This window comes from Natator depressus, chromosome 4 (assembly GCF_965152275.1).
Source record: "Natator depressus isolate rNatDep1 chromosome 4, rNatDep2.hap1, whole genome shotgun sequence".
Lineage (NCBI taxonomy): Eukaryota > Metazoa > Chordata > Testudines > Cheloniidae > Natator > Natator depressus.
The window spans coordinates 136830652-136847281 of record NC_134237.1 but is presented as its reverse complement, the minus strand read 5'-3'; the positions used below and the strand labels follow the sequence as shown (position 1 = coordinate 136847281).

The 16630-nt window shown below is 41.8% G+C and overlaps 1 protein-coding gene across 2 annotated transcripts in view; it reads right to left on the bottom strand.

Moving 5' to 3' along the window:
- Window positions 1–16630, bottom strand: part of EXOC6B (exocyst complex component 6B) — a 454956-nt gene that overhangs the window by 232821 nt on the left and 205505 nt on the right. For both annotated transcript variants that reach the window (XM_074951959.1, XM_074951960.1), the window contains exon 8: window positions 7460–7528. In XM_074951959.1, the coding sequence (XP_074808060.1) occupies window positions 7460–7528 (69 nt within the window). The remainder of the gene's footprint in view (window positions 1–7459; window positions 7529–16630) is intronic.

Genomic DNA, 16630 nt, shown 5'->3' with positions numbered 1-16630 from the left:
AACCGAGTTTTGCCTAGGAAAACAAACTTAATGGAGGTTGACCTTGTTCTCACTCTAATCCAATACACTTTCAGAAGACTCTTTTCAGATCAGTGTTCCTCTTCAGCACTGGCTCCATCACTGTGGTGTTCCTCCTGAGAGGTCACTGCACCTTGACACCATTACGGAAGATCTTCACCATAACGTCAGAGCGTTCTCCAAACTCAGAATGTTTCTGTGACCCTCTCACAAACTCAGCAAGGTCAGTCTGGGTCAGTATTTGAGCAAAACAAGAAGTAGTGCTGGGGATACTGAAAACTCAATCCATTCCATGTTCTGGACCATTTAAAATGAATAATCTCTCATGACGAACTGTCGTCTGAGTCCTGACCCCATACCTTCCGCAGAGCAACTAAGACTGCTGGTTAACCCCTTATTTTAACCACTGGGATAACAACTGATGTGATTGAATCAAGAGAAAACCCAAAGTTATGCTTTAAAGTTTAAATGTATCTGCAATTTGCTAGTCTACATATGCAGTGTAACAGACAGGTAAGGCTCACCTAGTTTTGTAAATAAATAAAAAATGGTGATCACTGTGAAAGGGACTTGAAGCCCTGGATTAATCATGCTCTGCAACCCCTACCTTCAGGTGACAAGGATCCTGCATTTGGGTTACAGTACGTTGCCACTATATTTAGGAGGAATTATATGTTTTTTCCCTAACATGGCTGTTTTCCAAACTGAGTACTTGGAGAGCCAACGCTGTCTGTGATCATATCTAGCCAGCTTAGAACGAACACTGATTTCTCTGCTTCTTCTTTGATCGAAGTCAAGTTGTATCCCCATGGGTAGTAAGGTCACAAGGTTAAAAGAGCAATATGACAATTACAAAAAGTTAAATCTATGGCCACTACAGACAGACACACTAGCCAGGGTCCATTAGCACGTAGTACAGAGCAGTTATCTCAGGTCACTGACACCAGTTCACTCTAATGGCTTTTCCTGTGTCCTTATCAATCCAGTGCACAAAGTATCTCACCCTAGCCTTTCCCTATGATCTCAGTACCATGTTTACAGCTATCTAACTCCACCAGGCACCGGTGAGTCAGCCAACTCAGCAGACAGTGAGATACGCCAGAACAGAATGATGGGACAATCTGCAAAGCAACTGAGATGAACTAGGAGTTAGATATTTCTAGAAGGAAAAATTTCCACTAAACAAAAAAAAATCTCAAGAGAAAAGGTGAAACTTTTTAATAGCTTTACATTCCCAAGGACACAGTGGAAACAAACTTCACAGCCCTGATCTAGAAAATAAGAATTAACAGACCCTCCACATTGTAGTTCACATTTCAGTATCAGTGAATAAAATAAATGTGTGTTTCAAAGAAGAAAGCATCTCTTTTAGTATGAAAAAGAAGTCTGGGAGTTACATTACTTGAACAGTAGTTTCAAGAATAAGAGTGATGATCAGCTCTTAAAAGAGAAACTACTTCAATCCCTATTACAAAAGCATGAGCAGATGAGATTTTTATCTATACTGTAGCACCTCTAATCTTGCAGAGTTGGGCAAGGAGCGAAAAGAAAAGTAACCGTCACAATCAATATTTCCAAGAGGCACACAAAGCAACAACTGGCAGTCACCAGTGCAAATGAAATATTAGAGCAGAAGGTCAGAAAGAAGAGGAACATGAATACATCAGAGTAGGGACTATTAGGAGGGAGGAAAAGTGCTAGGACAAATAAATAATGACATTTAAGTTGTGATTCTGGAAAGCGACTCATGATGTTCCATATTTATGGTCTCTCAAGAACTCCAGATTTAATCTGCTCATTGAACGTAAAAGGATGTTATTTCTAACTACCAGTGCCAAAAATTCAGCCTGGAATCTGAAAGTCAAGCTGGGTTCCCTTGTGCCTCATGAATCACTAACTGCATACATTCTGCAATCAACACTTGATTAACAATTCTGTGGACGCATGAGTCCAGCTCCCATTCCCAAAGCTGTGCTGGCTCTGAAGGACAAACTGAAATAGAGTAGTAAACACTTGCTGCAGTCACTGAAGTAAGCAAATGGCTAAATACTTCCAGAGAGAACACCTGAGTACATGAGGAGTAGGAAAGGGCACATTTTACATAGTTTTGAGAGTTGAACCCCACTTTTAAGGGCAGGTCTACAATGGGAGAAGCCCTCTCGTCATCCTAGCGCTGTCTACACTGGGAGTTAGGTCAGCGTAACTGCGTCACTCAGGGGTCTGGAGTTTTCACACCACTGAGCGACAGTTATACTGATGTAAGTTTATAGTATAGACCTGGCCTAGGACAATAAAGTGACTGATGAAAGGGGATGAGATGAAAACAGGAGGAGAGCTGCATAAAACCTTAAAGCACTGTCTACTGTAGATTTTTTTTTTAAAATAACTCTGTAGGCCACTTGACCTTTACCCGAGGCTGATCCCACTGTAGGCAGGATCAAAGCATGGGGACTGCCCACACCAGTCTTTACACGTGTGTAAAGTATCTCGAGCTAACTGGCAATCAATTAACTTGAGGTTAAAAAAAAAAAGGTCTAGAGAAGACAAAATGAACACTTGACAGGGTAGGTCTACAGAGCCTGCAGAAGCAAGCCTTCCAGCCTGGGTCAACAGACTCGGCTTAGCAGGGCTTGCACTAATGCTCTAAAAAAAGCTGTGTAGACAGCAGTGTGAAGCTGCAGCTCAGGTCGTAGAACAACTTCGAATCACTGTCTACACAGCTATTTTTAGAGCACTAGCGTGAGCCCTGCTAACTCACATCTATTGACCCAGGCTGGGAGGCTCGTTTCTGCAGGCTCTGTAGACCTACCTAGAAAACAATATTCACGGCCTGAACTAGGAACTTTGTTCTCCCTTTAACATTTCTGTACACCACAGCCAAAGGTGTTGAACTGCACCGACAGTAAGTATTCAGAAATGTTTCAAATGATTTTAAAAAACCAAACCTTTTCCTTCCAGTCTCCTTTATCCAGAATCACAGTGTCATCTGCCAGTTCCAAGCAGATTCCTCGGCAACTATAGCCCAAAACTGTACTGGATTTTGTTTTTGACTGTCTCACTGCTGCTAAGTTCCAGGTTTGGGATAAGTTCCCCTCCCTACACCCTTCAGCTTACGGGAAACATAACACAATAATCAATTTTCATTTTATATTATGTAAAGCAAAGCAATTCCATCTCTTGGGTTCGAAATCCAAGACTGCCAACAGCTATACAGATGCCATACGAGATAAACAAACTATCTAACCCAAACCCAATCTGTCCTACTTTACTTTGGATATTGATCAAACCAGCTTTTCTAAGAGTTACATTTGGGTGAGGGAAGACCTAGTATATAATAAAATATCAATGGCAGATTCACTTCACCCAAATACTGTAGTTTCATCTCAGCTTTGTACAGGGATCCATTAACCAATTCTGCATACTGCTCCATTACCTCTGGGTATATATGACATGAAAAGACCACTAACGTAATGAAGTTGTAGATTTACAGGCTAATTGTAAGTAAATGTCTTTAAATATATTGCTGCTAAACAGAAAGTGGGTATATTCTGTTATTTGTGTGTATCCGACTGGGGGTTAACTTTGGTCGATTGGTTAGAATAGAGGAGAGGCAGGGTTTTGTTCTAGGCTCTCTCCCTGACTCCCTGTGCTACTTAAGGCAAATTGCTTAGCCTCACTGTGTCTCAGTGATGATGCATCTGTTCTCTCAACTCTCTAGTTCATTTTTTGCATGCAATTCCAGGATTTAAAATATTAATGTCTGTGGTATCCAGAGATCCCAAGCAGAATTAGGGCCCCATTATGCTAGGCACCGTACAACCATATCAGAAGAACATATCTGTGTCCCTCTCCCAAACAAAGTCCACTATAAGCTGTTAAAAGAGGAGAGGGGTACACCACATACACACAGTTTTTAATGTGCATTTGTCATATTTTCTTTTGCTTGTATATATTTAAAGTGGCGTCTATCTCCATCTGGCCCCACAGCCATTATTAGTCAGCTGGTTTCTCAGAGTAAAGGATTGCTGACAAATAGTCCCATAAAGCATCCCTATCAGAGCCTGTCTCCCCTAGCTCTGTTACCAAGTCAAGGACCAATGCTCAATTAACCACAGCCTGACCCTTGCTCACTTTCTTTCCCTCTCCTCTGCCCTTCCTGCAAAAGTTCAGCGCTTCCTGGAAAAGTCTCACTCCCCGTTTGATATTGTACTTCGCTGCAGTTGCTGAAGGAAGGATTTACAGGTGCCTGGCCCCGTCTGCAAGGCCATGGCCGAAAGCTGACCTCATGTTACAATACGTGAACTCCTGCCCTGCTGATAAGGCTGGCAGATATGAGCAGGATTTTTCAAATAATCCTTTGGGAATTTATAAGCAGCACAGCCATAAAACCGAGGTGACTGGAAGGTCGATTTCACTAAAAATAATAAATATTGCAATGTTTATTCAAAGTAGGCCTTTGTAACTGCAGGCCAAGCACTTAGATAACACTATTGTAAATGACAAATATTAGGAGGTTTTGGTAACTATTATATTATGAGCCTTCCGTCTGACACTGATGTGGCCATTTCCCTTGGTACTTGTCCAATCTTTGATATTGTTCAACACTAGCTGGGCCTAGAAAACCAGTTCAGGATTCAACCACAGGTCAGGAAAAGGGTAATTTTCCTTTATGGTTGCTTGCCTTACTTCCCTGCTCTTGCTTTACACGCATGTCTTCTTGACAATTCTGCCTTTTTCTTGCTTCTTCTAGGCCTTTTGGCTGAGATTCTGTATTGTAGGGTTTTGGTCTAGTGGGCTCATCAGAGGACTGGGGAGAAGAGCTCCTAAATTCTAATCCCAGCACTGTCGCCAACTCCTTCTGTGACCTCACTGCCTCAGGTTTTTCCGTCAAATGGGAATAACACCTACCTACCTATTCCACAGGGATGTGGGGAGGTTTGATGTTTACAATGCAGTTTGAAGATGGAAAATGCTATAATAGTGCTAAGTATTAATATTTGACCTAGCAATTTTAGTATCTCAGAGCACTTTACAAACATTGAGTCCCACGCCTACGTGAGGCAGAAAGGAATAATAATTTAATCATTCAGACATGTATCCATTGGGGGTCTATATTCTATCCCCAGAAGAGGGATGGACTTCATCTAACATGACTCTTCCCATCTCAAGTTACTTTTTGAGCACATCAAAGAGGCTCCAGGTGCACTCTCTCCCAGAGCATAGTGGCTGGCTAGTGGTTTACTTCCAGCTGCAGCCGAAAGCAATCAAAGAGCGGCGTGGAGCGTTAGCCTGGAATCTGTTTATAGAAGTAGCATTTCTCTAGCATACAATAGGGGAATATACAGTAAAAGCACCATTACGTAAACCAGAATATAATGTCAGTCTAGAAGATAAATATGCACTACAGACTGCAATACTCTGAACATACACTGATGCAAAAAACTAATGTCCTGTTTTCACCCTTTACGTAATAGCATTATATACAGCCTTCTATTAAACAATGATATGCAAAGCTATGAGAACAGAGCCTCTGATTTTGCTTTAAATTAAATATACATATACACCTATGTACAACTGAAGTTTTTCCAAATCAAATGATACTTTGAAATGTACCAAGGGGTTCAGACAATGGTAAGCACACTAGCACACTCCATCCAACATGTAGTATTTTGTCTTTGTCCAAGACAGAGTACACTCAAAATATAACACATTCTGGGTAGGTTAACTTTTTAATGCCAATGAAGTATCATGGCATTGTAGCCAAAGCTATATAATTACTAACAGATGAAGACAAAAAAGTTATATTTGCATTTTTATGATGATTCCTTTCCTTTAGCAAATTCATGTGTAGGTATTGCTGGGGGGGGGGGGGGGAGAACTGGCTTTAGATCTACCATAAAAGAAACAACTCTGTTAGGTCTGGCTCCACAGCTGCAAGGGAGGCAAAGCTGCTCGATTACATGCAGAAACCATGCACTCTTCTTATGTGCTGGCTTGACTTTAGAGGGTCCTCCTGTGGCCAAGAAAGCTGAAGAGCTTTCTTCAGCAACTGTGGGTTACTGTCATTAAAGAACAGCTGCAGACGAATAGGTCTTTGGATTTCCAGTTTGAAAGGCCAGATGAATTACTGCAGCAGTCTAAAAATTATGACACAAGGGAGTAATGGCTGAAGTGTCATCCACAAAGGTCATTTTCTCTGCTCATATTGAAGGGAGTAACTTTTTATCAATATACTGGAAGGCCTGGAAAACCACATTTTGTCTAGCAACCTACCAAAACTAGAGGTGAATTTTATTGGATTTTAAGTGGACCCACCTTTCTAAACAAAGCAAATATTTAGAATTCTAGATCCATCATCTCAAATGTGGACAGAAAATTAACGCGCTCTAAAGTTGCTGATGATCTATCTATCTTGGGGCTTTATACTGCCAAACATCACCTCAGTATCTCAGTGCCTTCCAAGTAAAGATGATCGCAAATTCCCTAGTGGACTTCAAAGTCTCTGGTTCGTCTCAGTTTTCAAAATAAAAGCTCTTGGTTTTGTTGGCTGGTTGACTGACTTGTTTGTTAGTTACAAATTTTTATCTTTGTATTTTTTTTTTTTTTGGAGGGAAATATTTGGGTAAGTAGGAGTGCCAATGTGGTAGGTAACATTTTTGCTATTGTGGGAAGGTTTCCACCATTGTGTGTAACTGATGATCAGGGTCACATGGTTATTTTTCTCTTAATATACAACAGTGATCAAGAACTGACTAAAATGCAGCAGAAAATGGTCTTATCACTTACACAGCCATGTAAACATATCTTGATGTTTTTCAGGGCAGATAAAATGGCAAAAGTCCGACTTCTAGAAAGCTTGAGCCAAGACAGTAAAACTGTGGATTTAGTTACATACCATATGATTTTAAAGATTGGAAATTCTCCAGTTTTCAAAAGAAGGAAGGTGCAATAAACAACCACCACCACCTAAAACTGCTGTCTTTCTTGATTACTCAATACATTACTTTGCACTGATATAACAGTTATTTTGATTAAAGAAGAATTATTTTAGGGAAATATATTTAAGCTAGAAATTGTATTTGGCTCCTTATAAACCTCAAAGCTGTCGTGGCTGAAGAAAATGGTTTATATATCTTTGCAGTCTGCCAATATAAAATAGCTGTTTGGTTTTTACTCAAAGCCCTTCCTCTACTGTGGGCTCCCAATGTTGCCCTTGCTTCCCTTTGTCACATGCTGCTGAGATTCTAATTTTACTAGATACTGCATTTTCTCTCAAGGTGAACATAAGCAGACACTAATACTTGTTATGCAACAGGTTCTTTCCAAGAGTGTCTACATAGATACAAGGAGCTGCACCTAATCTTGCCATTCAAAATCAGGGTAAACTTCCGTGCCATTTGTACAAACTGTACAGTGAAAACACCATCGTAGACCTACTTACCAGTACAGAATATATGTGCAAGCATCGGTACACGGGCGAGAAATCCACCAAATCCTGGGCACCAGGCACCTACAAAGACATGAAATGGAAAACAAGAGGATCAACATATAATCTACAAAGCAATTGGCTACAAATAAAGTACATAGTGTGTGGGAATATACAGACATACTATAGACTGCATGCTGAGGATTTCAGTTATAATGAATTTCAATAGCTAGTAAGTACTGTTCAGTGTTTGATTTTTAAAGCAGGTGCGAGCTGACCAAAGCAGCAAAATTCAACATATGTTGCACCCAGCACTCCGAGCATCAATCTCCCTAAAAAACACATACCGTCTTCATACCCTTTGTTAGTCATCTCAGCAGAGAGGCAAAAGATGTGACCAACCATGGTTGCTAAATGAGCTGTTGGTCCTTGATAAGGGTTGAGGCAGGTTAGCAGAAGCTGTCACTGACTTGATCTGTGCCGCACCTGGCCAGCAGCAAGGTACTTCTCCAGGACTGGCATCAACACTTAACTCACTTAAAGGACAGGTTGAGCCATTTTTTAAAAACTGCTTACTGAGCCTGCCGCAGGGCTGAGAAAGCACACACGGGAGAGGCAGAAAGTAAGAGACCGTAGAAAACTGTGCATGAATGTGAGGTTCAGCATCCACAAGCTTCACCCTATGGATCTATTCAGGTCAGTCGTCTACAATCACAGGCAACGGGCAGTCGAGTGGGATTACCGATGTCAATAGCTCGCTCCGATCTTTTAAAACAAAACCTAAATGTACTAATTGTACACAGGAGCTAAGTAAATGTGTGCTCCTATCACTTGTACCCTCCAGCCCCATTATCTCCATTCCTTACCTCACCGTGTTATGTCTTGTCTTAACTTGATTTCAGGTGTAGACTTAGGGCTTGTTTACATTGCAGGGGTTACAGCAGCAGCTTCGTAGCTATGCCACCATAACCCCAGTGTGTAGATGGGGGAGGTTTAGATTGGATATGAGGAAAAACTTTTTCACTAGGAGGGTGGTGAAGCACTGGAATGGGTTACCTAGGGAGGTGGTGGAATCTCCTTCCTTAGAAGCTTTTAAGATCAGGCTTGACAAAGCCCTGGCTGGGATGATTTAATTGGGGATTGGCCCTGCTTTGAGCAGGGGGTTGGACTAGATGACCTCCTGAGGTCCCTTCCAACCCTGATATTCTATGATTCTATGCACACCACTGTGACAGAAGGGGCTGACCTATCACTGTAGTAACTCCACCTCCCCAAGCGATGGTAGCTAGGACAAAAGCAGCATTCTTCTGCCGGCCTAGCCACATCTCCACCAGGCGTTTAAGTCAGCACAGTGGTGGATTTTTCATACCCCAGTACTGTAGCTATGTTGACCAAAGTTTTAAGTGTAGACCAGGCTAGAGAGCATAAACTCCTCAGGCAAGAACTTTCTCTTGCTATGTGTTTGTACAGTGCTCAGCACAATGGGGCTCCAGTAATAAATCAACAGTAGTAATGGGGGGGGGGACCTCACCTGTTCGCAACATATAATAACGACCAAATTAACCAATGATTTCCCATGAATTAGAATTTAACAACAAACAATTACTCTTCTCCGATTGTTAGCAGTGATCATTAGCAGTCCTTGGAGCCATGGCTGGTGGTCCACAAATGAAATATTTTGCTAACGAAGAGGTGTAGGTTGGGGGAAGCAAAAGGGGAGCTGATCCACAAGAGGAGTTCTCTTACAAGAGCACCCCACAATTTTTTTTAAAAAAATCTCTGTATTTCCTTAAAAATATTAAAGCCCAGACATACACAATATAATAGCTATTGCTCTAGAACAACTGCAGACCCCTGATCAAGACCTTATATTAAGATTTAAACTGTTTATCTAAAGCATTTTCAGACAATCATGCACAAATTCTATAGAATATTTGTTCTAAAAACCACACACATCCTTGTGGAAGTGTTCAAATCCTTTACCCTCTTGTGCAGGGTGTTAACCTGAGATTGACTTAATATGAGGAAAAGAACAGACTGTTCCCTCCACACAGCGCTCCAACTCTAAGAGTGAAAGAAATAACCCACCCAGCCTTTTGAACTCTTTTCAGACTCTGTCCACTGTATGCTTTTGCACGTACAAAGTATTTGAAACAAACTACCGTGGCAAATTTAAAACACTGCCCAACAATCTGCATTGTTTTCTACTGCACTGGAACAATACATTTATTGCTCTCCTAGCAGTCGTTAGCTTCCCTGGGTAGTTTCTTGCGTAACTTTCACCGCCACCCGTCACAAAAAGACGCTGGCCATTACAGTTTTGTACACAAACCCTACCGGAATTATGGCAGGTCGGCAAGAGACGCCCTAGAGACTGATGTCTGTACTACCTCACGTTGCTTACGAACTTGCCGCTCTGACAATACTTACTGCAATACAAAAGCAAAGCTCAGCACATATAGTTTGTGATGGAATGCCACATGCTGGCAGGAAAAGGAAATGAACAATCACTGAAAATCACCCCTGAATAGCTAGATGAAGAGTATTTTAGACACTGAAGTGAAGAACAATACCACAACCAACATATATCTGATTAAGGTGTGGAATCTCTCTTTGTAGCACTCATTTTACTCTCATAGATAAGCTTGTGTTTCTGAGGAGCAGCAGAGATGTTTCTAAGCTTGCAATGAAAGAAACCTAAAGCCCCCTTTTAATAAAAAGGCCACTACACTCTGCCATCAGCACCCCAGTCTCATCTCCTTTCTCCACTTTCATGAACAGCAAGTGCATCCCATCCTTAACCTGAAATTTTCCTTTCTTCGAACACTGAAGCCCACAAACTCTAACTCTGGTCTTCAGCACATTTGCAGGATGGGAGGGGGAGGCAGAGCCATCAGTCCCTGTAAGCAGCCCAAACCCTTCCGTCTGGGTTAACTTGGGTTAGCTTCTATGACTCAGGATTCTAGCTGGCTTAACCTTTATAACAAATTCTTAGCTCTGAAACAGACATACATTGACTTAGGTGACAGCTAAGGAATGCTCTGCTTTTTTGTTTTGGCCCCAAGCTTGTCCAGAATTGGCTGTATCTATGGATATTGCTACTTGTAGATAGAAAGTTTTCATGTAAGTATGGATACATTTTTCTGAACCTCAGCAAGAAAAGAGCCACTGATCTTTCACTCTAGAGTTGATAGGAACTGATTTTTGAGAACTTCCGATGGGGAGCCCATTACCTTGATTACTTTTTTTATAACCTTCCATTCAGGCACTAGATCTGCAATACACCTCTTCAAAGTCCACATGCACTGAGGTTTAAATATCATTTACAATATTTAGCAAACTCATAGGCAGCCACCCTACATCTCTCTGCATACAGTGGATAGATTCTCTTGGCCCAGAATGAGTTCACTAGCCTTAAAGACGAAGCTCTGATTGCTAACAGAGGTACTCTGCTCCTTGCTTTGTACATCTGCGACATGTATCACCTAATCCAGATGGATATTGATGGTTTGAGGCGTTTAACCCCATGTTGGGGGTAGTACACAATAATGCAGATTTACAACATCTTCTTGTGTGGTCTAGGTGTACTTCAGTTGCCCTATGAACACCTAGACCATGCCATAGTTTAACCTAGCAATAAGGGCTGGAGCTATTCTAAGCACCATCTTATCTGCATGAACAGTGCAATACTGGAGCTAACCGGAGAGTCTTTCAAACTCAAACATTCTACCAGCTGAGGTTATGTTGACAGCAAGACTACTTTGATTGACTGGAAGTAAAGACAGGTTTCAGAGGAGCAGCCGTGTTAGTCTGTATTCGCAAAAAGAAAAGGAGGACTAGTGGCACCTTAGAGACTAACAAATTTATTTGAGCATAAGCTTTCTCAAATAAATTGGTGAGTCTCTAAGGTGCCACTAGTCCTCCTTTTCTTTTTGGAAGTAAAGAGATCTCACAAAAGATTAGCACAGCTTTTGCATAATTATTGATGGAGACAAATAAAAAAAGAGTGGTGCTCTCTAGATCACACACAGCTGACTGAGAAGTCTTCCAGGAGGAACTATTAATGTTCAGATGCAAGGATTTTTTTTTTTTCAGTCTGCCTGCTCCAAAAATGCTGACTAAAGCCAACACATTTATTTGGAGCATTGTATTTTTTATTCCCATAGCCAGGCATGCTGGGTACGAGCAGAATAATCCCTTGGGCCTACCAATGCAGCATTTGGATTCCTTCTTCTGGAAGTTCTCTGACACTAAGGTGACAGGCACCAGTACAAAATCTGAAGTTCAGGGTTTTTTGCCACCTTGTTATCATCCTTAGATCCAAAGTCATCCATGGGCAGATTTAAATGATCAGGTTCTACGACTCTAGGATAAAGACTCCATTCTCCCTAGTCTAACCCACATCTGCTCAGCCAGTCTGCCCTGATATTGTGCTTCTCATTAGCATGCAGGGAGGAAACATTCCAGATTTGTTTCTCTATTAAAGGATCTGGGATCTCATCCTTCCTCTCTTTTTGGCCACCAGATCCTTTGAATAGAGCCTCTGGGTCCTCTCCTTCCCAGGGAGGAAAGGACATGCCTTCAATGGAGAAAGCCAATTCACTATGCACCCTCTTGGAGAGGGTGTGTGAGGTCTTTGCCCTGTTTGAATATGGTCTGCAGAGCTCTCTCTTATCTAACTGAAAAAAGGAGAGTAAACACCAATCTACACTGGGACACATCTGATCACTGAAGGGAGGCTCTTGTGCACTAACTTCTCTCTCTGCCATTACTTAGCATTTTGCTGGGTGGGAGATGGGGGGGAGGTATGTGCTCTATTTGGACTGAGCACCCCATGTGGGTGGGGAGTCAGAATGATCCTTGGGAGCAGAAAGGGCCCACTCAGAACGAGAAGGGTAAAGAATATCTAATCTAGCCCAGACTGAGTAATTCCCAGATGGTCTGAAGCACTACATTAGGAGTCAGCTACATGGGACGTTTCTGAGGAATAAATCTCCACCACAAAATGTCCTAGCCACCAGGCCTACTTGCAAGGGAAGGGTGATCCCCACTGAGGAAAGCCCAAGGGGAAACACCCCTGTTCAACTGTGAAGATGGATGGATGAATGGCTAGAGATGAGTCCTAGGGCCTCTCACTGTCCTTCTGCAGGCTGAATCAGTGTCTGCCGGCTTGGTCTCTTTTCAAAGAGTAGAGAGAAGTCCTGGATTGACTTTTGTGCTGAACCAGGGCTGCTGCTGCAGAGGGTTTCAGTGGCCTTTAGTCTATCTGCCCTTACCCTACTGTTCCCTGTATGGGAAAGGGCTGTCTGACACTTCTCCTGGCTTCTTTGTCAGTGGTGCTGTGTTTTTCCCTGGGAAAGGTAAGCCTAAAACAGTCCCTCTGGGGAGAAAGTGATATGGTGCAGAAGATGCAGAGCTCCCCTATGCACTCCACAGGGTGGAGGAAGAAAAGTGCAAGAGGAGAAAATCTTCCTTTAAGACTATTTCCTTGGCTGCCTTGGTCTCTTCCTTTTAAAGAAGCAAGGTGGGGACAACCCACCAGAGTGCATAACGAGATGGTGGCTTCATACAAAACAAGCCAACATTGTTTATTCACCCTTGGGGCTTTTAGCCCTAAAAACGGCCAGTTCGTTTGACTTGAATTTGGAAAATCCAATCTGGAATCCTGGATACCCTAACCTTGGCAGCAGGTGGTCTGATTTCTGCCTACTTGTGAGTGTGGAGACAAGAAAAACTGAGGGGGCTCTTCAAGAGGAGAGGCTAGGGATGCTTTCAATGACTAACAAGTGTGACTGTCTCCAAAGTTGCAAGCAGGCTTAAGGCCTTACTGAAAAACAATAAAAGAAAAAAGAAAAGGAGTACTTGTGGCACCTTAGAGACTAACCAGTTTATTTGAGCATGAGCTTTCGTGAGCTACAGCTCACTTCATCGGATGCATAGCATATCGTGGAAACTGCAGAAGACATTATATACACACAGAGACCATGAAACAAAACTTCCTCCCACCCCACTCTCCTGCTGGTAACAGCTTATCTAAAGTGATTATCAAGTAGGGCCATTTCCAGCACAAATCCAGGTTCTCTCACCCTCCCCCCACCCCCCCCACACACACATACAAACTCACTCTCCTGCTGGTAATAGCCCATCCCTCTTTGAAACCTCTCTTTATAATGCGCATGATAATCAAGGTGGGTCATTTCCAGCACTAATCCAGGTTCTCTCACCCCCCCCCACACACACCCCCCTCCAAAAACCACACACACAAACTCACTCTCCTGCTGGCAATAGCTCATCTTACAATGTGCACAGCAATAATCCAAGTTTAACCAGAACGTCTTGGGGGGGGTTTGTAGGAAAAAAACAAGGGGAGATAGGCTACCTTGCATAATGACTTAGCCACTCCCAGTCTCTATTCAAGCCCAAATTAATAGTATCCAATTTGCAAATGAATTCCAATTCAGCAGTTTCTCGCTGGAGTCTGGATTTGAAGTTTTTTTGCTTTAAGATAGCGACCCTCATGTCTGTGATTGCGTGACCAGAGAGATTGAAGTGTTCTCCGACTGGTTTATGAATGTTATAATTCTTGACATCTGATTTGTGTCCATTTATTCTTTTACGTAGAGACTGTCCAGTTTGACCAATGTACATGGCAGAGGGGCATTGCTGGCACATGATGGCATATATCACATTGGTGGATGTGCAGGTGAACGAGCCTCTGATAGTGTGGCTGATGTTGTTAGGTCCTGTGATGGTGTCCCCTGAATAGATATGTGGGCACAGTTGGCAACGGGCTTTGTTGCAAGGATAGGTTCCTGGGTTAGTGGTTCTGTTGTGTGGTATGTGGTTGTTGGCGAGTATAATATTTTACTCTCACACAATTTCCTAGACATTTAATGGTTGCATTTCACTGTGCTCCCTTCCAGATGAAAACAGCGGTATTTGCACTAATAAACTATTGTTTCCTTTCCAAAGAGCTTTTTTTCCTCCAAGTGGAAGAAATCCGATTACGATAGTTAAAAACACTTCCTCTGCCTGCCCCTGAGGAACTGCTCTCTCCAAAGAGTTAGTAAGGAAACAACAAACAGGAGCTGCATTTTATATTCATGCTTTATGATTCTAAGCAAACTGAATAAACTTTATTTCTTCACTTGCTTCTGACAAGGCACCTAGCCCCTGCCATTTTCATTAGCACTCCCTCTGGACACACTTCTGTTTCACTACTCATTTCATCACCAAGGACAGCAACTACTCATTTATGCTCTGAATCTTGTTCTGCAAAGACATTAGTCCCGTTGCCAATTTAAACCAACTATCTTCCAAAAGGTATCATTAAACCAGGAACGAAAGCTTATTTACTAAGAATCTAGAAATGAAAGATCTTTTCAGTCATCCATCATTCAGTCAATGCAAAACTATTCCCTCCTGTAAGTTTACTAGTGTTCTGCCAGCCTAGCGTTTATTTTGCCAAGAAATGGAGCTGCCACCGCTTCCTCCGAGAGACTATTCAACTGCATAATAAATGGAACTGTTGGGAAGTTTCTCCTAAGATCAGCCTAAATTTTCTTCTTCCTTAATTTCATCCCTGTCTCCTGATATTATAATACTAGTTTTGCTTTCTTAAGTAATTCCTCTCCCTCCTTGATATTTACAACTTGCAGGTATTTGTAGCATTGTGGCACATTAGTCTCAAATTCTTCAGCAATACCAAAAGGGCACCGACGTCTTGTTCTGCAGCCAAGTGGACGTTCCACGGCAGCATGGAATGCAGACAACTATTCAAGAACATAAAGGTTGGGGGAAATCAAATATTATGAGTACATTTACAGGTTTGTATTTATTTCCTAAAAATGTACCTTCCCTATTCATTCTCCTTATGTTTAACTTCTGCCCAATTTCTAATTTGCTGTGGGATCAAGTATTGGTGCAACATAAAAAAAACCAGAGGGCCTTGCCACAGCTTTGAAGATCAGTGTATCACCCCATCTTCTCGCTGCTATGAAGGGGCTGACGCTCTGTTCTCCTTCCTGGCTGCTGGCATGAAAGGATTGCAGCACAGTAGGTAGAAAAAGGGGCTGCCTGTAGATAGGATGCTTGCTTATATTTACATGGAAATGTGAGTAGGCCCAAAAAATTATTTCCTAAAAGCAAGCTTCAGATAGTCAAGCGAGACCTGGTAAAACGTGAGTAAAGTGAAGTGAGACAATTTAAAAGCAAGCTGGAGATAAAAAAACCCCAGGTCATGTTGTAAACATGTTTTGGTCCTATCTGGCTTATACAAGTGTGAGCTGAAGTGTTAATGTTTTGGAAAATGCTATCTATATTGATAGTAATTGGTACTGCATTTACGCAGATACTAATTAAGATTATGTTTAATGTTAAACAGCCAATGAGAACGAAAATATTTAATTATGATAACAGAAATACAGATATGGTAAAAGGTGGATTCAACGTTAACTAATTAAGGGGCAATATTATAATTGATTATAAAAAGGATAGCAGGCTAATTTTAGATTAGGCATGCCCATCCACCATCAAAGGTCCCTTAGAGAAAGGATTATACCCATTCTCCTCATTTAGGGACTGATCACCCCTAAATGCATCATTTCATCTCAGAATATGAGTACCAGTGCAGTGTATGGTTAGTTTGTAATGCCTGTTTGCTTAACTACCTACTTTATAGCAAATAAAGTTTGCAATTTTATCACTTACTGGGTCATTCGCAGTCCTCCACTAAATAATCTGTAACCACTCTGAAGGCTCAAACCTTAAAGAATTAAGTTTGCTTTTATTCCTTATTTTTAAAATTACTAATTGGGAACACATAAATGTAAGGTTCCAAAGAGGGACAGGATGGAGAAAGATGATCATGGGGAGAAGGCATCAAGTTGGGTGAAAAGGAAGCAGGGACTTAGGGGTGGGGAGGCAACAGCAGGAAGGGAGATTATGCATTCCAGGAGCAAGGGCCAGAAAGGTTGTATATGACACAATATATTTTATCTACTGGCAATAACAATTAAACTTCAATGGAGCTATGCCAGTAGAGAATTTGGCTCCTAATCGGTAGAAAAAAGAAGCAAGAGATTCCAAAACACTGAAAATTCTACTATGTGGCTCAAGTTTTTAACGAGACAGAATCTTTATAATCAAGTTATTTAAGCCTCTGAACACAGAAAATGTGCTTTCATT